Source organism: Bombina bombina, chromosome 8 (assembly GCF_027579735.1).
Source record: "Bombina bombina isolate aBomBom1 chromosome 8, aBomBom1.pri, whole genome shotgun sequence".
NCBI lineage: Eukaryota > Metazoa > Chordata > Amphibia > Anura > Bombinatoridae > Bombina > Bombina bombina.
Window position 1 is genome coordinate 154,261,485 of NC_069506.1, and position 24,210 is coordinate 154,285,694.

At 39.3% G+C, this 24,210-nt stretch overlaps 1 protein-coding gene across 1 annotated transcript in view; it reads right to left on the bottom strand.

Moving 5' to 3' along the window:
• Positions 1 to 2,949: 2,949 nt before the first annotated feature.
• Positions 2,950 to 24,210, bottom strand: part of LOC128638601 (sulfotransferase 2B1) — a 37,676-nt gene continuing 16,415 nt past the window's right edge. The window contains exons 5-7 of the mRNA XM_053690657.1: positions 18,199 to 18,293; positions 4,286 to 4,466; positions 2,950 to 3,124 (exon numbers count right to left, since the gene is read on the bottom strand). Coding sequence (XP_053546632.1) covers positions 3,009 to 3,124; positions 4,286 to 4,466; positions 18,199 to 18,293 — 392 coding nt within the window. The 3' untranslated portion in view covers positions 2,950 to 3,008. The remainder of the gene's footprint in view (positions 3,125 to 4,285; positions 4,467 to 18,198; positions 18,294 to 24,210) is intronic.

Below are 24,210 nucleotides of genomic sequence, written 5' to 3' on the forward strand. Positions count from 1 at the left end.
CTGAGCTCAGATAAAGGGACTTCCCATATATAAAGCAACAATATTGTCTAAAAGTCTATACAGTCACAAAGAGTCACAAAAAGTAAAAAAATCCACTGGAGGTCCAATGTGGAAGGATCCAGAGAAGAGAGAGGAAAATACTTTTATCCAGGAGAGGAAAATCTTTATCCAAAACTTCTGGTTGAGAGTAAGAACATCTAAAGATACCTGTGGAAGAAAAATATAGATAGTCTTGATAAAGGCCTCTCAGTCGACCGAAACGTGTTGACCTCCTATGACATACCAGCCCGAGTTCCTATTTGTATATGGTGAGCACTTTTCCTTTTAGCTTAGCTAGCTTTTTTTGTTTTTGTGCATCTGTTTGTTTTTTCTTCCACTGGTATCTTTAGATGTTCTTACTCTGAACCAGAGGTTTTGGATAAAAGATTTTCCTCCCCTGGATAAAAGTATTTTTCTCTCTCTTCTCTGGATCCTTCCACATTAAACCTCCACTGGATTTTTTACTTTTTTTGACTCTTTGTGACTGTATAGACTTTGGGACTACAGGTAGCCCTCAGTTTACGCCTGGTTTAGGTTCCAGAAGGAATGGTTGTAAATCGAAACTGTTGTAAATTGAAACCCAGTTTATAATGTAAGTCAATGGGAAGTGAAGGAGTTAGGTTCCAGGCCCCTCTCTAAATTGTCATAAGTAACACCTAATACATTATTTTTAAAGCTTTGAATTGAAGACTTTAAATGCTAAACAGCATTATAAACCTAATAAAATAATCACACAACACAGAATATATAATTAAACTAAGTTAAATGAACAAAAAACATTTGCTAAACAGCATTATAAACCTAATAAAATAATCACACAACACAGACTTCACTTGCATTTTTCTGCAAACAGTTCTTTCTATACATTCCAATCTGGACTGATTTATAGACAGGAAAATCTTGTTCCTTTGAAATCTGCTCGATAGCTCAGGTCTGGTTAAACTGATTAATTTCAGCTTGCTTGGCTTTGCTACAACACAAGTGGACAGCTCCACCTACTGGCTATTTTAATCAATGCACTGCTTCTCAATAGCAGTCACATGACTGGAAAAAAGGTTGTTATTCTGAAACGGTGTAAATTGAACCGTTGTAAACCGAGGTCCACCTGTATATTGTTGCTTTATATATGGGACGTCCCTTTATCTGAGCTCAGATTCATTAATATCATTCATTATTTTCTTTATTGTTCTTTTTTTTGTTATACCCTTATTTTGTTATATGTTTCACATATGTTTTTCACTGTTGCTTTTTAAAAATTTTACTCTAGTTTGTGAATAATTCTGCCAGATTGCCACATAGTTCTAGCAATCTTGTTCCAAATATAACTTAGATTAAAACCGTTTTTATATACAACATATGTTTTTATATACAACATATGTTTTTATAATTTCTTTATTGTCTGTATTTTTCACCCTATTTCTACGCTCGTTATTAATACAGTACTATGCATTATTAATACAGTACTATGTGTTATTTTTTGGCCATTGTACACCCATATTGATAATCTCTTTAGTAATACAGTACTATGTGTTGTTTTTTGGCCATTGTACACCCATATTGATAATCTCTTTGGGCCCAGCTTTTCCACCAGCACACTTAATCCCCCTTCGGGTGGCGCTCCTATGTCCCCACAATTTATTTATATATTCTTCTGTACGACCCTGTTAGGTGGCCGTTTTTTATAGTGAGTTTGTGTGCTTTGCTCATCTTGCGCTGACTACTAACCATTTTTATTACTTGGAATGTGGCCAGAGCCTTTTTCACTCTAAAGGGCATGACTTAAACTAATATAGGGCAAATGGGGTTATAAAGGTGGCTTTGGGGACAGCCTCAGGGTGTAGGAGAATCTACCAATACCCTTTAAATAGATCAATGGTGATCAGAAAATGTCCCTATCTACCATGTGGTAGACATCAATCATGGTCTTGTCATTTAGGCATCAGTAATCAACACAAACCATGTAGAGTCATCCCGTTTAGGTACAAATACTACAGGGAATGCCTAGGGACTGGTGGAATATTCAATGACTCCAAAGTCCAACATTTCCTGTATCTCCTTACCAATATTTTCCCTTATGGCATCAGGGATCAGATAAGCAGGCTGCCAAAAGAGGGCCTGACCTGGTGTTTCTACATAGTTTACTGTTAATGTAGTATACCCTGGACTGGCCGAAAACATGTCCCTCATGTCCTCGAGCAGGGAGTTGATCTGCTCCTATTTCCAAGCTCCTAGACCCTCACCTACCTTACTTCCTCCACTGACCCTGCTTTACCTGTCTACTCCAAAAGATCCGAGAGAGTGGGGCTATCTACCTTATCAGTGGTAGGCACACATGCTGCCACTACTGCTTCATCCCTATCCATGCAGCTCTTAAGCATTTTTACATGGAAGGTCCTATGGTTGATGCTTGGACATGAAATGATATTTGCTTCACCTAGAGCTGTTATTTAGGGGCATATTTAACAATGTGCGAGCGGACATGATACAAAGTAGCGTATTATGTCCGCCGCACATCAATAAATGCAGACAGCATATGCTGTCTGCATTTATCATTGCACCAGCAGTTCTTGAGAACTGCTGGTGCAATGTCGCCCCCTGCAGATTCACGGTCAATAGGCGGCTAGCAGTGGGTGTCAATCAACCCGATCATATTCGATTGGGTTGATTTCTGTCCGCCGCCTCAGAGCAGGCGGACAAGTTATGGAGCAGAGTTCTTTAGACTGCTGCTTCATAACTTCTGTTTCTGGCGAGCTTTCAGGCTCTCCGGAAACAAGGGGCATCAAGCTCCATACCGAGCTTGATAAATATGCCCCTTAGTGTGTATGCATTTGTAGAATGTTTTAAAATAATTCAAAATGAAACAATCAGTATAATGCTACTTAAATACCTCCAAAAAAAAAAATTCAAACATAACATTGAATAAACATATTTATTAATCAAAACGATAGACAGATAATGTAGAACGGATATCAACTCTCTTTCCAGAAAAAATTAATGTTAAGATCCTTCATTTTTTCCTGAAAAATTCTATCAAAATACTCATTCTGTGCCACAGTGAAATGATTTTTCCAGTCCCCAGATATTCCTGTAAGAAAAGTACAAATCAAAATTTAGAGGTTTACTTTAAATGGTTATGCAAAGCGAACAAATTATCATGGGCTATAAGAAAACTATAAGAATATACAAAATAAATAAATTGTTCACTGTACAATAAATGGGGGCCATAGTCTTTAAAGCTCCATGCTCTGTTAGATAGCAGAATTAGTTTGCTTTTGCTGCTGCAAGATGTCAGTCTGTTTGTAAGTTTTGGAAATCGATGAATTAATGTGATTTTAGATATTTGTTACTGTCTACTACTGTTTCAAGGGGTAGAAAGGTTTATCCCTTTACTACTGTTTAAAGGGATAGAATCGTTTTTGCGATATACTTCCATTAGCAAAACATTTTTTTTTATAAAAGTCATTACTGTTTTTTTCAGTGGCATACACACATATCCTCTGAGGGCCCATGCACAAGTATTTAAATCCCACAACTTCTCAGAGAGGGCCTGATATTCAAAATCTCGCTTGCATGGAGGGAAATCATGCAAAATATTTGGGATTTAATTTTTTAAGACCTTATATTATAATGTAGGTGTCGCTTCTTCACATCAAGAACCCTGCATAATGAGATAAACTTCTTTCAAACAACATTTTGTGTTTCAAACATTTTTAGGGACCTTTTCGTACAAATGAGACAACTTAGATTGTCTCACCTGAGGGGCGAGCTTTTGAATATCAGGCCCAGAATTAGCAGTGGCTTGTTGGCAACCATTTTATTGAATTCTGGTGCATGGGCCCTTACAGTATAGGTTTGTATACTGCTGAAAGCAGTAATAACATTTACTAGAAGCATTTTTGCTAATGAAAGAATATTGCAAAAATGCTTCTATTCAAAACAGAAATGCACCCATGTACATTTCAATTTTAACCCTTCTATCCATTTAATATATATAAGTATCACACACTCATCCTCTTCTATTCCTGCAATGTTATTCCCTATATCCTGACCCTCTAGCATCTGTTAGTTTTAGCAGAAAGGGTCCAACAACATATCCTCTAGCAAAGAAAAACATCTTTAGTATTTGTAAATGTCATACTGTATAGTTTATTTTTAAATAGTTTTATGCTCAACTACATTCTTAATGTTAAAACATTTTCTAAGTGCAAAGTAACATGATGGTATTTCAATTAAATACACTGTTTACCTTTACGCATAAATGAACCTTTAGTCTGGTCACAAAAATCTTGTGGGACAAGTGTGAAGTTGCACATTTTATTATCCTTCATAGTTCTGAATGAAGAGTGTTCAACCACTGAGTCAATAGCTGCATCATCTAACTCTTTCCCCAAGAACTTACAGATTCTCACCACACTGCCCCGCAGGTCCTAATGAAGAGAAAACATCAGAGTAATATACATATTCTTTATGATAACATTACTAGTGTGTAAGTTTTTTCATAAATTCAATTTAGGTTATATTTATAAATTATTTTTTTTTGTAGATAGTATTTTAAACCTTACATGATAACTACAAAATGATTAAACTAGATGACATTACAAATAATCGGCTAGATTACGAGTTTTGTGAAACTCTTCAAGACATCCGACGCGGAGCATCCTCTTCCTCCGACGGCTAAACACAGAATGAAGGTTCCTTTAAATGATGTCATCCAAGATGGCGTCCCTTCAATTCCGATTGGCTGATAGAATTCTACTATCAGCCAATCGGAATTAAGGTAGAAAAAATCCTATTGGCTGATGCAATCAGCCAATAGGATTGAACTGGCATTCTATTGGCTGATTGGAACAGCCAATAGGATTTTTTCTACCTTAATTCCGATTGGCTGATAGAATTCTATCAGCCAATCGGAATTGAAGGGACGCCATCTTGGATGACGTCATTTAAAGGAACCTTCATTCTGTGTTTAGCCGTCGGAAGAAGAGGATGCTCTGCGTCGGATGTCTTGAAGATGGACCCGCTCCACGCTGGATGAATGAAGATAGAAGATGCCGTCTGGATGAAGACTTCTGCCCGTCTGGAGGACCACTTCACCCGGCTTGGATGAAGACTTCTCCCGGCTTCGTTGTGGACTTCGGCCCGGTTGGGTGAAGACGTCTCCCGGTAAGGTGATCTTCAGGGGGTTAGTATTAGGTTTTTTTAAGGGGGGATTGGGTGGGTTTTAGAGTAGGGTTGGTTGTGTGGGTGGTGGGTTTTAATGTTGGGGGGGAATTGTAATTTTGTTTTCAGGTAAAAGAGCTGATTACTTTGGGGCAATGCCCCGCAAAAGGCCCTTTTAAGGGCTATTTGTAATTTAGTGTAGGGTAGGGCTTTTTTTTATTTTGGGGGTGCTTTTTTTATTTTGTTAGGGGGATTATATTAGGTGTAATTAGTTTAAAAATCTTGTAATTTCATTATTATTTTCTGTAATTTAGTGTTTTTTTTTGTACTTTAGATAATTTTATTTAATTGTAATTAATTGTATTTAATTTAGGTAATTAATTTAATTGTAGTGTAGTGTTAGGTGTAATTGTAACTTAGGTTAGGTTTTTGTCTTTATTTTAACTAGGTAGTTATTAAATAGTTAATAACTATTTAATAACTATTGTACCTAGTTAAAATAAATACAAAGTTGCCTGTAAAATAAAAATAAACCCTAAGCTAGCTACAATGTAACTATTAGTTATATTGTAGTTATCTTAGGGTTTATTTTATAGGTAAGTATTAAGTTTTAAATAGGAATTATTTAGTTAATTGTAGTAATTTTATTTAGATTTATTTAAATTATATTTAAGTTAGGGGAGGTTAGGGTTAGACTTAGGTTTAGGGGTTAATAACTTTATTATAGTGGTGGCGACGTTGGGGGTTGCAGATTAGGGGTTAATAAATGTAGTTAGGTTGCAGCGACATTGGGGGTGGCAGATTAGGGGTTAATAAATATAATGTAGGTGTCGGCGATGCTGGGGTCAGCAGATTAGGGGTTCATACATATAATGTAGGTGGCGGCGGTGTCCGGAGCGGCAGCTTAGGGGTGAATAATATAATGTAGGTGTTGGCGATGTCGGGGGCGGCAGATTAGGGGTTAATAAGTGTAAGATTAGGGGTGTTTAGACTCAGGGTTCATGTTAGGGTGTTAGGTGTAGACATAACTTTTATTTCCCCATAGGAATCAATGGGGCTGCGTTAGGAGCTAAACGCTGCTTTTTTGCAGGTGTTAGGTTTTTTTTCAGCCGGTTCTCCCCCATTGATTCCTATGGGGAAATCGTGCACGAGCATGTTTTACCAGCTCACCGCTAACGTAAGCAGCGCTGGTATTGAGGTGAGATGTGGAGCAAAATTTTGCTCTACGCTCACTTTTTTGCGGTTAACGCCAGGTTTGTAAAACCCGTAATACCATCACTGTCTGTAAGTGAGCGGTGAGCATAAACTGTTTGTTAGCACCGCATAGCCTCTAACGCAAAACTCGTAATCTAGCCGCTTATTTTTAGGGAAAGTCCTACATTTTTGGGTATTGTATCCCTAATGTTTTGTGTTATGGACAGTCCTGAATTTGGTCAGTCTGTTCCTAATATTTAAAGGATTAAGCTATGCTGTCCTAGGTTGTCTCAAATTTGCCCAAATGGTTTTCCTGTCCTTTGTCCCAGTATGTAAATGACTAGAACCAACTTCCATTTTCACAAAAATGGAAAACTCACAAAACTGTTAATCGGCTAGATTACGAGTCTTGCGTTAGGCTTAAAAAGCAGCGTTGGCTGGTCCCAATGCTGCTTTTTAACGCCCACTGGTTTTACGAGTCTTGAAGGTACAGGTGTACCGCTCACTTTTTTGCCCAGACTCGAAAATACCGCAAATCCACTTACGTCAATTGCGTATCCTATATTTTCAATGGGACTTGCATAGCACCGGTATTACGAGTCTGACCAAAGGTGAGCGATACACCCTCTCCTGTCAAGCCTGGTACCACATTTAAAAGTCACTATTTAAGAGTTTTACACTACAACGCCGTAGCATAAAACTCTTAACTAAAGTGCTAAAAAGTACACTAACACCCATAAACTACCTGTTAACCCCTAAACCGAGGCCCTCCCACATCGCAAACACTAAAATAAATTTTTTAACCCCTAATCTGCTGATCCAGACATCGCCACCACTATAATAAATATAATGTTATTAACCCCTAATCTGCCGGCCTTAACATCGCCGCCACCTACCTACATTTATTAACCCCTAATCTGCCTCCCCCAACGTCGCCGCCACTATAATAAAGTTATTAACCCCTAAACCTAAGTCTAACCCTAACCCTAACCCCACCTAACTTAAATATAATTTAAATAAATCTAAATAAAATTACTACAATTAACTAAATAATTCCTATTTAAAACTAAATACTTACCTATAAAATAAACCCTAAACTAGCTACATTGAAGTTCAATCCTATTGGCTGATCCAATCAGCCAATAGGATTGAGCTGGCATTCTATTGGCTGTTCCAATCAGCCAATAGAATGCCAGTTCAATCCTATTGGCTGATTGCATCAGCCAATAGGATTTTTTCTACCTTAATTCCGATTGGCTGATAGAATTCTATCAGTCAATCGGAATTGAAGGGACGCCATCTTGGATGACGTCATTTAAAGGAACCTTCATTCTGTGTTTAGCTGTCAGAAGAAGAGGATGCTCTGCGTCGGATGTCTTGAAGATGGACCCGCTCCGCTCCAGATGGATGAAGATAGAAGATGCCGTCTGGATGAAGACTTAAGCCCGTCTGGAGGACCACTTCGCCCGGCTTGGATGAAGACTTCTCCCGACTTCGTTGAGGACTTCGGCCCGGTTGGGTGAAGACGTCTCCAGGTAAGGTGATCATCAGGGGGTTAGTGTTAGGTTTTTTTAAGGGGGGATTGGGTGGGTTTTAGAGTAGGTTTGGTTGTGTGGGTGGTGGGTTTTAATGTTGTGGGGGAATTGTAATTCTTTTTTTTTTCAGGTAAAAGAGCTGATTACTTTGGGGGCAATGCCCGCAAAAGGCCCTGTTAAGGGCTATTTGTAATTTAGTGTAGGGTAGGGCTTTTTTATTTTGGGGGGCTTTTTTATTTTGTTAGGGGGATTAGATTAGGTGTAATTAGTTTAAAAATCTTGTAATTTCTTTTTTTATTTTCTGTAATTTAGTGTTTGCTTTTTTTTGTACTTTAGGTGTTTTATTTTACAGGTAAATTTGTCTTTATTTTAACTAGGTAGTTTTTAAATAGTTAATTACTATTTAATAACTATTGTACCTAGTTAAAATAAATACAAACTTGCCTGTAAAATAAAAATAAACCCTAAGCTAGCTACAATGTAACTATGTCTATTAGTTATACTGTAGCTAGTTTAGGGTTTATTTTATAGGGATGTATTTAGTTTTAAATAGGAATTATTTAGTTAATTGTAGTAATTTTATTTAGATTTATTTAAATTATATTTAAGTTAGGGGGGGTTAGGGTTAGGGTTAGACTTAGGTTTAGGGGTTAATAACTTTATTATAGTGGTGGCGACGTTGGGGGCGACAGATTAGGGGTTAATAAATGTAGTTAGGTTGCGGCGACATTGGGAGTGGCAGATTAGGGGTTAATAAATATAATGTAGGTGTTGGCGATGTTGGGGGCGGCAGATTAGGGGTCAATGTTGCGCACCACAGTTTACTTTGCAGGGGTCAATGTTGCGCAGCACAGTTTACTTTCCCATTTAAACCAGGAAGTGATAGTTAGGGACAGTAAACATTAATAAATATAAGGTAGGTGTCGGCGATGTTGGGGGCAGCAGATTAGGGGTTCATACATATAATGTAGGTGGCGGCGGTGTCCAGAGCGGCAGGTTAGGGGTTAATAATATAATGTAGGTGTCGGCGATGTCAGGGGCGGCAGATTAGGGGTTAATAAGTGTAAGATTAGGGGTGTTTAGACTCGGGGTTCATGTTGGGGTGTTAGGTGTAGACATAACTTTTATTTCGCCATAGGAATCAATGGGGCTGCGTTAGGAGCTAAACGCTTCTTTTTTTGCAGGTGTTAGGTTTTTTTTCAGCCGGCTCTCCCCCATTGATTCCTATGGGGAAATCGTGCACGAGCACGTTTTACCAGCTCACCTCTAACGTAAGCAGCGCTGGTATTGAGGTGAATGTTTTGTGTTATGGACAGTCCTGAATTTGGTCAGTCTGTTCCTAATATTTAAAGGATTAAGCTATGCTGTCCTAGGTTGTCTCAAATTTGCCCAAATGGTTTTCCTCTCCTTTGTCCCAGTATGTAAATGACTAGAACCAACTTCCATTTTCACAAAATCAGGTGCTGTTACGACTGCAATCCTGCAGGGGTCAATGTTGCGCACCACAGTTTACTTTCTCATTTAAAACAGGAAGTGATAGTTAGGGACAGTAAATGTTCCAAACTACTTTAAAAAAAAAAAAAAAACAACTATTGCGTTTACACAATAAATCTATCTAACAATGCAGAGCAGATGTGCTGTGAAAGCTTTTCTATTTTTTATTTTTAACTTGCCAAATTATGGATCCCCTGACTGCCCAGGTGTCCGGAACATTTTTTTTTATTCCATCATGGCCCCTGCAGCCAACAGCAGAGGGAACGTCCGTCTTTATAGAGCTTGACAGTACGCGTTCCCTCATGTCCTACACATGCATGGTAATCCTAGCCAGCTCACTTTGCGCAGGTGAAGAGTGAAAGCGTGCTCCTGCTGTGTATATGGGAGGTGTGTTTGATTTTGATTGACCGCACTCAGAGAAAAAAATCAATGGCTTTGTGGGCGGCCAAGGAAGCCAAGCAATGGTAAATTTTTAATAGACATTTAAAACACTTCCACAGCGCATCTGCTCTGCATTGTTAGATAGATTTATTGTGTAAAGACAATAGTTTATTTATTTTTTTAAATTAGTTTGTAACATTTACTGTTCCTTTAAGGATGGCTGATATGAAGCTGGTGGAGTAGGGTAGAATGAATCTGATCCACTGTTTACTGGGAGCCTCTACTTGCTTTTACTGACCAATAGGGTGATAGACCTTGGACAATCCCTAGTGGCTGCAGAGTGAGGCAACATAGCTTTGGTAATCTTCATAGTGGGGATCAATGCTTGGCTGTTATACATTGACCATCTGTGCCAGCTACAGTGATTGCAGAGCTGGGGTAGTTTAATAATTATATGTTATAGCTGGGTTTTACAAATTTCATAGCCACAGTTCATAATACTGAGTTCCTGGGTGCTAAATTTATAATTTATTATTTATGTACAGGCAAATTTGTTATGTGGCCCATAAAAAGGTATGTATGTAGCTCCTAAATATTCTGACTGCGTCGTACATGTCATATATGATTTTTAAGTAATGTAGAACAGGAAGTATAGTAATCTGTGTGCAAAACCAATAACCATTAACATGAGTCAAAGGGTTAAGCTAAGTATGCGTTAATATCTTTGTATCCTTTAAGTTCAATCCAACATGTAGGTACATTTTTCAGCATGTTCTGGCATACAGAAGCACACGCATATGTGTTTGGGGCTGGAGCATTTAGCGTCACTGCACGGGTTGACTTAAAGGGACATTATACACTAGATTTTCTTTGCATAAATGTTTTATAGATGATCCATTTTTATAGCCTATACAGGTTTTTTTTTTAGTTTTGTTTTTATAGTTAATTATTTTTAAATAACATTGCGCTGATTTTCAGACTCCTAACCAAGCCCCAAAGTTTTAGAAGAATACTGATGTATACCTACTCCAGCTTGCTCCTGTTTGTGTAAAGAGTCTTTTCATATGCAGAGGAAGGGGGAGGTGTCTGCTCTTTTTGCTGTAGAACCAATTTCAGTGGGTGTTCCAGCTAACCTTTTCAACAGAGCTAAATTGGGGGCTTGTAAGTAAGTTTTTAAATGGTTTTATACTGAATTTTTAGATCAATATCTGTGCATATTATTCTTTATAATAGTGTATTTTACATGCAGTTAAATGAAAATAATGAAAAAATTGGTGTAAACTGCCCCTTTAAAGAGGCAGGAAATATGTGTTTCAGACTAGCACACTTACAGCCTGGTCTAAAATACAGAGTCAGGCTACATGTGTTTTGGGCTGGAGCACTTACAACTACAGCATGGGTTGGCTTACAGAGGCAGGTGATATGAGTTTGGGACTAACACACTTGCAGTGACAGCATGGGCTGGCATACAGAGTCAGGTTACATGTGTTTGGGGCTGGCACAAATACAGTTAAAGCATGGGTTGGCTTAGAGAGGCAGGAGATAGGTGTTTGGGCCTAGAGCACTTACAGTTACAGCATGGGCTGGCATACAGAGTCAGGTTACAAGTGTTTGGGGCTGGCACACATACAATTAAAGCATGGGTTGGCTTAGAGAGGCAGGAGATAGGTGTTTGGGCCTGGTGTTTGGGCCTGGAGCACTAGCAGTTACAGCATGGGCTGGCATACAGAGGCAGATGACAACCAATGATAATTGTAACTAATGATGCCATTGAAAGTGTATTTTCCCTCATGAATAGCAATTGGTCAGTGACAAAACTTAGCTTAGTATGGACACTCTGAAGGCAATGTTAGTAACTAAGGTAAACTTGTGTTGAGTTTTCTAAGATACTTTTGATGAAGAAAGATTTCCTTAGGAATATTCAAAGCTCTGCAAATACAGCATGTCTTCTTTTTCTTTGTTATTTTAAAGAAATAACAACAGTTTTATCGTAGCAGTAGTTTATACTATTGGCTTTCATTGTACATAAACTGTATACACGTGCATGTATACATTAAACATTTCAACAGTTTTTTTAACACCTCCACAACATTTATGAGGTGTCTTCAATTGGGGTCTGGGAAATCTGATTACCTTAGTATTTCTACAAAGAATGTACATTTGTGGTATGTAAGTTTAACATGAGGAAAGAATTATGAAAATCTATCTATTTGTTTTTCTTGCAGAATAAAACCTTTATAAATGCATTTGAAACATTCAATGACCATTTTTTAAATTGACAAAAGAAATTGGTAATGTGGTTGGTCAAATTATTAAATAGGAATAAAAATGGCTTCAGTTACTTCTGCAACCCAGCAGGGGTCAGTGTTGCTCATCAGAGTTTACATTCCCATTGAAACCAGGAAGTGATAGTTCACTTGCTCTGTGCCATATTGAAGATGGCTGACATGAAGCTGGTGTAGTAGGGTAGAATGAATCTGATCCACTGTTTACTTGTAGGGGTAGATTTACCAATGTCTGTCCGACATGATACACTGTAGCGTATCATGTCTGATAGACATCGTTGAATGCCAACACCATACGCTGTCTGCATTTATCAATACACAAGCAGTTCACCAGAACTGCTTGTGCAATGCCACTCCCTGCAGATTTGTGGCCAATCGGCTGCTAGCAGGGGGTGTCAATCAGCCCGATCGTATAGGATCGCGCGGATTGAAGACCGCAGCCTCAGAGGCAGCGGACACTTTAGGCTCGCGTGGGAATTCGGCCCTTGTTAAATCTACCCCATAGCCTCTGCTTTCTTTTACTGACCAGTAGGGTGATAGCGCTTATGCAGTTCCTAGTGGCTGCCGAGTAATGCAGCATAACTCTGGTGTTTTCATAGTGGTGATCAATGTCTGTCTGCTGCTGCTTCTGCTATACAGTGACCATCTGTGTCAGGTAAAGTGAGTGCAGAGCTGGGTTAGTTCTATATTTATATATTAAAGCCGGGTTTTACAAATTTCATAGCCATAGTTCCTGGATACTAAATTTATAATGTGTTATTTATGTATAGGTAAATTGGTTATCTGGCCCATAAAGTTGTGTATGTAGCTCCTCAATATTTGTACCGCATCCTACATGCCATATATCATTTTCAATGCATTTAGAGCAGGAAGTATAGTAATTTGTGTGCAAAATCATTAACATGAGTAAGAGAGATAAGGTAAGTATGTGTTAATATCTCAGTATCCTAAATATGCAGGTACACTTTGTCAGATGTTATGTGTTTAGAGCTGGAGCACTTACAGCTACAGCATGGTTAAGCATACAGGGGTAGGTAATATGTGTTTGGAGCTGGAGCATTTACAGCTACAGCATGGTTTAGCATACAGACGCCTAGATTACTAGTTTTGCGTTAGAGGCTATGCGGTGCTAACGAGCAATTTTCCCTCACCGCTCACTTACATACAGCACTGGTATTACGAGTTTTCAGAAACCCGTCGTTAAAAGACAAAAAGTGAGCGTTGAGCAAAATTTAGCTCCAAATCTCACTCCAATACCAGCGCTGCTTAGGTCAGCGGTGAGCTGGTGTAACGTGCTTGTGCACGATTTCCCCATAGGAAGCAATGGGGAGAGCCGGCTGAAAAAAAAGTCTAACACCTGCAAAAAAGCAGCGTAAAACTCCTTAACGCAGCCCCATTGATTCCTATGGGGAAATAAAAGTTATGTTTACACCTAACACCCTAACATGAACCCCGAGTCTAACCACCCCTAATTTTACACTTATTAACCCCTAATCTGCCGCCCTGGACATCGCCGACACCTATATTATACTTATTAACCCCTAATCTGCCGCTCCGGACACCGCCGCCACCTACATTATACTTATGAACCCCTAACCTGCTGCCCCCAACATCGCCGACACCTACATTATATTTATTAACCGCTAATCTGCCGCCCCCAATGTTGCCGGTACCTACCTACACTTATTAACCCCTAATCTGCCGCCTCCAACGTCGCCGGTACTATAATAAACATATTAACCCCAAAACCACCACACTCCCGCCTCACAAACATTAGTTAAATATTATTAACCCCTAATCTGCTGTCCCTAACATCACAGCCACCTACCTACATTTATTAACCCCTAATCTGCCGCCCCCAACGTCGCCACCACTGTATTAAAGTTATTAACCCCTAAACCTAAGTCTAACCCTAAACCTAACACCCACTAACTTAAATATAATTTAAATAAATCTAAATAAATATTCCTATCATTAACTAAATTATTCTTATTTAAAACTAAATACTTACCTGTAAAATAAACCCTAAACTAGCTACAATATAACTAATAGTTACATTGTATCTAGCTTAGGATTTATTTTTATTTTACAGGCAAGTTTGTAATTATTTTAACTAGGTAGAATAGTTATTAAATAGTTATTAACTATTTAATAACTACCTAGCTAAAATAAATACAAATTTATCTGTAAAATAAAACCTAACCAAGTTACACTAACACCTAACACTACACTATAATTAAATAAATTAACTAAATTACAAATTACAGAAATTTAAACTAATTACACCTAATCTAATAGCCCTATTAAAATAAAAAAGCCCCCCAAAATAAAAAAAAACCCTTGCCTAAACTAAACTACCAATAGCCCTTAAAAGGGCCTTTTGCGGGGCATTGCCCCAAAGTAATCAGCTCTTTAATCTGTAAAAAAAATACAAACAACCCCCCCAACAGTAAAACCCACCACCCACACAATCAACCCCCCAAATAAAATACTATCTAAAAAAAACTAAGCTCCCCATTGCCCTGAAAAGGGCATTTGGATGGGCATTGCCATTGAAAGGGCAGTTAGCTCTTTTACCGCCCAAACCCTAATCTAAAAGATAAAACCCACCTAATACACCCTTAAAAAAACCTAACACTAAACCCCTGAAGATCGACTTACCGAGAGACGTCTTCATCCAAGCCAGGCAAAGTGGTCCTTCAGACGGGCAGAAGTTTTCATCCAAGCCGGGCAGAGGTGGTCCTCCAGACGGGCAGAAGCCTTCATCCAAGCCGGGCAGAAGTGGTCCTCCAGACAGGCAGAAGTATTCATCCAGACGGCATCTTCTATCTTCATCCATCCAGCTCGGAGCGTGTCCATCTTCAAGACATCCGGCGATGACTAAAACAGAATGAAGGTACCTTTAAGTGACGTCATCCAAGATGGCATCCCTTAGATTCCGATTGGCTGATAGAATTCTATCAGCCAATCGGAATTAAGGTAGAAAAAATGATTGGAACAGCCAATAGAATGCAAGCTCAATCCTACTGGCTGATTGAATCAGCCAATAGGATTGAACTTCAATCCTATTGGCCGATTGCATCAGCTAATAGGATTTTTTCTACCTTAATTCCGATTGGCTGATAGAATTCTATCAGCCAATCGGAATCTAAGGGACGCCATCTTGGATGACGTCACTTAAAGGTACCTTCGTTCTGTTTTAGTCGTTGCCAGAAGAGGATGCTCCGCGTCGGATGTCTTGAAGATGGACCCGCTCCGTGCCGGATGGATGAAGATAGAAGATGCCGTCTGGATAAAGACTTCTGCCCGTCTGGAGGACCACTTCTGCCTGGCTTGGATGAAGACTTCTGCCCGTCTGGAGGACCACTTCTGCCCGGCTTGGATGAAGACTTCTGCCCGTCTGGAGGACCACTTCGCCCGGCTTGGATGAAGACGTCTCCCGGTAAGTCGATCTTCAGGGGGGTTAGTGTTAGGTTTTTTTAAGGGTGTATTGGGTGGGTTTTATTTTTTAGATTAGGGTTTGGGAGGCAAAAGAGCTAACTGCCCTTTTAAGGGCAATGCCCATCCAAATGCCCTTTTCAGGGCAATGGGGAGCTTAGGTTTTTTTAGATAGTATTTTATTTAGGGGGTTGGTTGTGTGGGTGGTGGGTTTTACTGTTGGGGGGGTTGTTTGTATTTTTTTTACAGGTAAAAGAGCTGATTACTTTTGGGCAATGCCCCCCAAAAGGCCCTTTTAAGGGCTATTGGTAGTTTAGTTTAGGCTAGGGTTTTTTATTTTTATATTGGGGGGGGGGGCTTTTTTATTTTAATAGGGCTATTAGATTAGGTGTAATTAGTTTAAATTTCTGTAATTTGTTTATTATTTTCTGCAATTTAGTGGTTTTTTTTGTACTTTAGCTAATTTAATTTAATTTAGGTAACTGTATTTAATTTAGTTAATTTATTTAATTATAGTGTAGTGTTAGGTGTTATTGTAACTTAGGTTAGGTTTTATTTTACAGGTAAATTTGTATTTATTTTAGCTAGGTAGTTATTAAATAGTTAATAACTAATAACTATTCTACCTAGTTAAAATAAATACAAACTTGCCTGTAAAATAAAAATAAATCCTAAAATAGATACAATTTAACTATTAGTTATATTGTAGCTAGCTTAGGGTTTATTTTATAGGTGAGTATTTAGTTTTAAATAGGAATAATTTAGTTAATGATAGGAATATTTATTTAGATTTATTTAAATTATATTTAAGTTAGTGGGTGTTAGGTTTAGGGTTAGGCTTAAGTTTAGGGGTTAATAACTTTAATATAGTGGCAACGATGTTGGGGGTGGCAGATTAGGGGTTAATAAATGTAGGTAGGTGGCGGCGATGTTAGGGACGGCAGATTAGGGGTTAATAATATTTAACTAATGTTTGTGAGGTGGGAGTGCGGCATTTTTGGGGTTAATATGTTTAATATAGTGGTGGCGACGTTGGGGGCGGCAGATTAGGGGTTAATAAGTGTAGGTAGGTGGCGGCGACATTAGGGGTGGCAGATTAGGGGTTAATAAATATAATGTAGGTGTCGGCGATATTGGGGGCAGCAGATTAGGGGTTAATACATATAATGTAGGTGGCGGCGGTGTCCGGAGCGGCAGATTAGGGGTCAAAATTTTTATTTTAGTATTTTGTGATGCGGGAGGGCCTCGGTTTAGGAGTTAATAGGTAGTTTATGGGTGTTAGTGTACTTTTTAGCACTTTAGTTATGAGTTTTATGCTACGGCGTTGTACCATAAAACTCATAACTACTGACTTTTAAATGCGTTAGGACTCTTGACAGGGTAGGGTGTACCGCTCACTTTCTGGCCTCCCAGGACAGACTCGTAATACCGGTGCTATGGAATTCCCATAGAAAAATGACTTTACGAAGTTTACGTAAGTCTTTTAGCGGTAAGGCCAAAAAAGTGTGCGGTGCCCCTAAACCTTCAAGACTCGTAATACCAGCGGGGGTAAAAAAGCAGCGTTAGGACCTCTTAACGCTGCTTTTTTACCCTAATGCACAACTCGTAATCTAGCCGAGAGGTAGGTGATATGTGTTTGGGCCTGGAGCACTTACAGCTACTGCATGGTTTAGCATACAGAGGCAGGTGACGTGTTTGGAGCTGGAGCACTTACAGCTACAGCATTTATTGGCTTACAGAGGCAGGTGATATGTGTTTGGGCCTGGAGCACTTACAGCTACAGCATGGTTTAGCATACAGAGGCAGGTGATATGTGTTTGGAGCTGGAGCACTTACAGCTACAGCATGGGTTGGCTTACAGAGGCAGGTGATATGTGTTTGGGATTAGCACACTTGCGGCAACATCATGGTTTAGCATACAGAGGCAGGTTACATGTGTTTGGGGATTAAGCATTTACAGCTACAGCATGGGTTAGCTTACAGGGGCAGGTGATATGTGTTTGGGCCTGGAGCACTTACAGCTACAGTATGGGTTGGCATAAGGGATGGGCAAATGTGCTGAAAGTGTAATTCGTTTGGTAGAACATTCATTTTGGACAATCAAATGTTGATAAGAAGGAAAATCCATTAAAATTTGGTAATCGAATGTTACTTTCGTTTTCGAATGTTCAGAATGAAAACAAATATCCACATTCAAAATTTCGAATGTAACATTCGATTTAACAAATACTATTCAGAAGTTTAATAGTTCATGTGGTAGGGAATTTAGTAAATTGATACATAATAGATACAAATATATCAATTTGAATGTTTCTTTTTCAAATATTGCATAATTAGAATATTACATTTAAAGAGAGCATTAGAAATACTATTACAAATATATCGTATTCGATCAGGTTGATTTCTGTCCGCTGCCTCAGAGCAGGTGGACAAGTTATGGAATAGCTTCATAACTTCTGAAACAAGGGGCATCAAGCGCCATTCGGAGCTCGATAATTCGGCCCCTATATATCTAATAGGATTAGACTGGATCTTGTGTATATGTATATAGAAATCAATAGGCATTCTGTACTCATTAACCTCTTAAGGACATATGACGGAATTTTTCCGTCATAAAACAATTGAGCAAACTGAAAGCTGTGTCCTTAAAGGGTTAAAATCTAATTCTTTACCTGCTGGAGCTCCTCATATGTGATCAGGAAAAATTTAGGATCATCTTTCATTTGCATCCATCCTTTTATATGATCAAACCAAGAGCCGTACAAAGCTTAAAGAAAATGATAAAAGTGTTTCTAATCTTAATAAAGATAACATAACAAAGAACATAGAGCTAGAGATGTAAACAGCAATTTCAGTATCCGATTCTTATAGGAGATCCATTTGGGATAGTAACCTAGAAATAGGAACAGAAAAAGTCTACAGCTTCAGTGAGAATTTAAAGAATGTACAATTCACTTAAAGGGACAGTAAAGCCAAAATTGAAATTTCATGATTTAGATAGAACATACAATTTTAAACAAGTGTTCAATTTACATCTATTATTTAATTTACTTCTCTTGGTACCCTTTGTTAAAAAGGTAGGCTTAGTGTTCTACTGAGAGCTAGCTGCTGATTGCTAACTGCGCATATATGCCTCTTGTCATTGGCTTACCCAATGTGTTTAGCTAGCACCCAGTAGTGCGTTGCTGCTCCTTCAGCAAAGATTACCAAAAGAAAGACGCAAAGTTAATAATACAAGTACATTGGACAGTTTAAAATTGTTTGAAAGGACATGGATTTGATGTCCCTTCAAAGCAGATTTAAAATAAAGTAAGAATTTTGGAAGACATGTGGCATTTATGTTACCACATAAGATTAAGCTGAGAGATTGTTGCACTCATCTGAAAACCAACTTAGTTACTAGGTTGAGACTATGGGGTCTATTTATCAAGGGCCGGATGGCCCCTGATGCCCCTGTTTCCACGCGAACCTTCAGGCTTGCCGGAAACAACAGTTAAGAAGCAGCGGTCTTAAGACCACTGCTCCTTAACTGGTCCGCTGCCTCTGAGGCTGCGAGCATCAATCCATCTGATCTCATACGATCGGGCTAATTGACACCCCCTGCTAGCAGCCGATTGGCCACGAATCTGCAGGGGGCAGCATTGCACAAGCAGTTCACCTTAACTACTTAACCCAATAGGACGTATATATACGTCATGCGGTACTTTGTCTATTGTACCGCATGACGTACAGTATATATGCATCCAAGCTGCAGGAATCTCCAGCAGTCTGGACTGTAAAGTTATAGCTGAGAGCTGAAGTTACTGAGCTCCAGGCATCTGCCTGCATATGGAACCAGAGCACAATCAGTGCTCCAGTTTCATATGAAGGTAGATGCCAGATCATTACAGATGGTGACACTGTGATCATCTACTAGTGCTGGAGGAAGGTGTGGGAGGGAAGGTGGGAGGTGGGTGTGTGGTCCCGCAGCGGAGGAAGGAGGGAGGGGAGTGGGAGGGAGGGGGAGGGAGTGGGATGGGCCCTACACTGCAGAAAAGAGATAGGAATGGATGGGGATCTCACTAGGGACTTGGGGGGTCCGTAGCTAACAATTGCCAGAGAGGGGGAGTTGGGGGAACCTTACGAATATTTTTTTTTTTAAGTATTTATGGGTACTGGCAGACTGCTGCCAGTACTAAAGAGGGTCGCAATAAGTCGGAGGGGGAGGGTTAGAGAGCTATTATGGTTGGGGGTCAGGGAAGTGGGAAGGTTTAGGATGATCACTACACTGCAGAAAAAAAATATAAAAATAATAATCATAATAATAATAATAAAATCTAAACTGCATACTGACAGACTGTCTGCCAATACCTAAGATGGGGGTGACCAGTGGGGGATAAAGGTGTGAGGGTAATCTCTACAATAAAGCTACCTAATTAATCCCTTCACTGCCGGGAATAATAGACGTGTGATGCGCAGATGCAATTAGCAGCATTCTCATTACCAAAAACCAAAAACCAATGGCAATGTCATGTGTGTCTGCTATTTCTGAACAAATAGTATCCCAGAGAAACTTGTATCATTTGTGTCATGATTTCACAAGCGATATGTAAATAATTTCAGTGAGAAACCCAACGTTTGTGAAAAAGTTAACATTTTTTTTTATATGATCGCATTTGCGCTTGAAATGGTGGCATGAAATATACCAAAATGGGCCTAGATCAATACCTTGGGTTGTCTACTAAAAAATATATATCGTTTTGACAGGTAAATTTTAAAAAACAAGGCTCTATTTCTGTTTAAATGGAGTGATAAATTATACAAATTATCCGGTATTTGGGCAAGTACTGCTCTAAAATTCCCGGTAGCAAAGGGGATAAAGAGACATAAAACCCAAAATGTTTCTTCAATGACTCAGATAGAGAATACAATTTTAAACAACTTTCCAATTTACTTCTATTATCTAATTTGCTATGTACTCCTGGTATCTTTTGTTGAAAAGTATACCTAGGTAGGCTCAGGAGCTGGAGGCTATCTGCTGATTGATGGCTGCACATATATGCCTCTTGTCATTGGCTTACTGTTGTGTTCAGCTAGCTCCCAAAATGCTCTTATCTGAATCATGAAATAAAATGTTTGGATTTCATGTCCCTTTATAGCGGGTTAGGGATCTAAATTCTCCAGAATACACCCCAACTTCTCAGGGGACCAAGGAAAATCTAAAACTGTCAGAAGTAAATTGCACAAAAAGCAAATGTAATAAATAATAAAAGTGTTTTTACTACGCATAAATAAACATTAAGGGGTAGATTTATTAACTGTCGGATCATGTCCACCCGACATCGGTAAATGCCAACAGCATACACTGTCGGCATTTAATATTGCACAAGCATTTCTGGTGAAATGCTTGTGCAATGTCGCCCTCTGCACATTCGCGACCAATCGGCGGCTAGCAGGGGGTGTCAATCATCCCGAGTGTATCTAATAGGGATGATTGCTGTCCACTACCTCAGAGATGGCTGACGAGTTAAGGAGCAGCAGTCTTACGACCGATGCTTCTTAACTTGTGTTTCCGGCGAGCCTGAAGGCTTTCACGGAAACAGCTCTATTCGCAGCAGCATGATAAATGGGCCCCATAGAGGCAGATTACAAGTGACGTGCTAAATATTTTTTTTGCTTGCACACTGACTTTGCTTATAGTAAAATATTAACGTAGGCGGAAAAGCGCTCGTACTACAAGTTGAACCTAAAAAGTTAGTGCGCAAGCAAAAGATCAGGAGCGCTAACTTCAGGACTTCGGATATCGCAAATTCTGTAACTTCTCCCCATAGACTTTAAATTGTGGCAGAAGGTTAAGTCAATATGAGGATTGAGGAACCATTTAATTGTTATCCACTGCATTGTTGTATCCACAATAAACTAATCGTACAAAGTTCTGTAGTCCACTACACATAATAGCAACATTCACAGGATTCTGTCACTAATATAGCAGTTGCAATAGAAAGTAATCACCAGCTCTATGACTCGGGAGCTTCTCCAAATCTCAAGATTTGCTATTGATAGTGACAGTGTTGCTGTTGTAGTCACATACGGCCAGATTACGAGTTTTGCGTTAGGAGCTGTGCGGTGCTAGCAAGCAGTTTTTTTCTCAACGCTCACTTACCTACAGCGCTGGTATTACAGGTTTTTACAAACCCGGTGTTAAAAGGCAAGTAGTGAGAGTAGAGCAAAATTGAGCTCCTTACCGCACTCCAATACCAGCGCTGCTTAAGTGAGCGGTGAGCTGGTCGTAAGTGCTCGTGCAGGATTTCCCCATAGACATCAATGGGGAGAGTCGGCTGAGAAAAAGTCTAACACCTGCCAAAAAGCAGCGTAAATCTCAGTAACGCAGCCCCATTGATTCCTATGGGGAAACACATTTTACGTTTACACCTAACACCCTAACATGAACCCAGAGTCTAAACACCCCTAATCTTATGCTTATTAACCCCTAATCTGCCGCCCCCGATATCGCCGACACCTACATTATTCTTATTAACCCCAAATCTGCCGCTCCGGACATCGCCGCCACCTACATTATACTTATTAACCCCTAATCTGCTGCCCCCAACATCGCCGACACCTACATTATGTTTATTAACCCCTAATCTGCCGCCCCCAATGTCGCCGCAACCTACCTACACTTATTAACCCCTATTCTGCCGCCCCCAACATCGCTGCCACTATATTAAATTTATTAACCCCTAAACCTAAGTCTAACCCTAACCCTAGCACCCCCTAATTGAAATATAATTTAAATAAATCTAAATAAAATTACTATCATTAACTACATTATTCCTATTTAAAACTAAATACTTACCTATAAAATAAACCCTAAGCTAGCTACAATATAACTAATAGTTACATTGTAGCTAGCTTAGGGTTTATTTTTATTTTACAGGCAAGTTTGTATTTATTTTAGCTAGGTAGAATAGTTACTAAATAGTTATTAACTATTTAATAACTACCTAGCTAAAATAAATACAAATTGACCTGTAAAATAAAACCTAACCTAAGTTACACTAACACCTAACACTAATCTACAATTAAATAAATTACCTACATTAAATAAAATTAAATAAATTAAATTAAATTAGCTAAATTACAAAAACCCCCACTAAATTACAGAAAATAAAAAACAAATTACAGATCTTGAAACTAATTACACCTAATCTAATAGTCCTATCAAAATAAAAAAAGCCCCCACAAAATAAAAAAAACCCTAGCCTAAACTACCAATAGCCCTTAAAAGGGCTTTTTGCAGGGCATTGCCCCAAAGAAATTAGCTAATTTACCTGAAAAAAAAATAGAAACAACCCCCCAACAGTAAAACCCACCACCCACACAACCAACCCCCAAATAAAATCCTAACTAAAAAAACCTAAGCTCCCCATTGCCCTGAAAAGGGCATTTGGATGTACATTGCACTTAAAAGGGCATTTAGCTCTATTGCAGGCCCAAAGCCCTAACCTAAAAAATAAACCCACCCAATACACCCTTAAAAAAATCCTAACACTAACCCCCGAAGATTGACTTACTGGGAGAAGTCTTCACCCAAGCAGCAAGATGTCCTCAACAAAGCCGGCAGAAGTGGTCCTCCAGATGGGAAGAAGTGGTCCTCCAGACAGGCAGAAGTCTTCATCCAGACGGCATCTTCTATCTTCATCCTTCCGGCGCGGAGCGGGTCCATCTTCAAGACATCCGACGCGGAGCATCCTCTTCAAACGACGGCTTTTTTTAAATGAATATCTCTTTAAGGGACGTCATCCAAGATGATGTCACTTAGATTCCGATTGGCTGATAGAATTCTATCAGCCAATCGGAATTAAGGTAGAAAAAATCCTATTGGCTGATGCAATCAGCCAATAGGATTGAGCTAGCATTCTATTGGCTGTTCCAATCAGCCAATAGAATGCAAGCTCAATCCTATTGGCTGATTGGATAAGCCAGTAGGATTGAAGTTCAATCCTATTGGCTGATTGCATCAACCAATAGGATTTTTTCTACCTTAATTCCGATTGGCTGATAGAATTCTATCAGCCAATCGGAATCTAAGGGACGCCATCTTGGATGATGTCACTTAAAGAGATATTCATTACAAAGAAGCCGTCGCTTGAAGAGGATGCTCCGCGTCGGATGTCTTGAAGATGGGCCCGCTCCGTGTCGGAAGGATGAAGATGCCCGTCTGGAGGACCACTTCTGCCGGCATCGTTGAGGACATCTTGCCGCTTGGATGAAGACTTCTCCTGGTAAGTGAATCTTCGGGGGTTAGTGTTAGGATTTTTTTAAGGGTGTATTGGGTAGGCTTATTTTTTAGGTTAGGGCTTTGGGCCTGCAATAGAGCTAAATGCCCTTTTAAGGGCAATGCCCATCCAAATGCCCTTTTTAGGGCAATGAAGAGCATAGGTTTTTTTAGTTAGTATTTTATTTGGGGGGTTGGTTGTGTGGGTGGTGGGTTTTACTGTTGGGGGGTTGTTTGTATTTTTTTTCAGGTAAAAGAGCTGATTTCTTTGGGGCAATGCCCCGCAAAAGGCCCTGAAAAGGGCTATTGGTAGTTTAGGCTAGGGTTTTTTTGGGGGGGCTTTTTTATTCTGATAGGGCTAATGGATTAGGTGTAATTAGTTTAAAAATCTGTAAAAAAATCCTGTAATTTTGTGTTTTTTTGT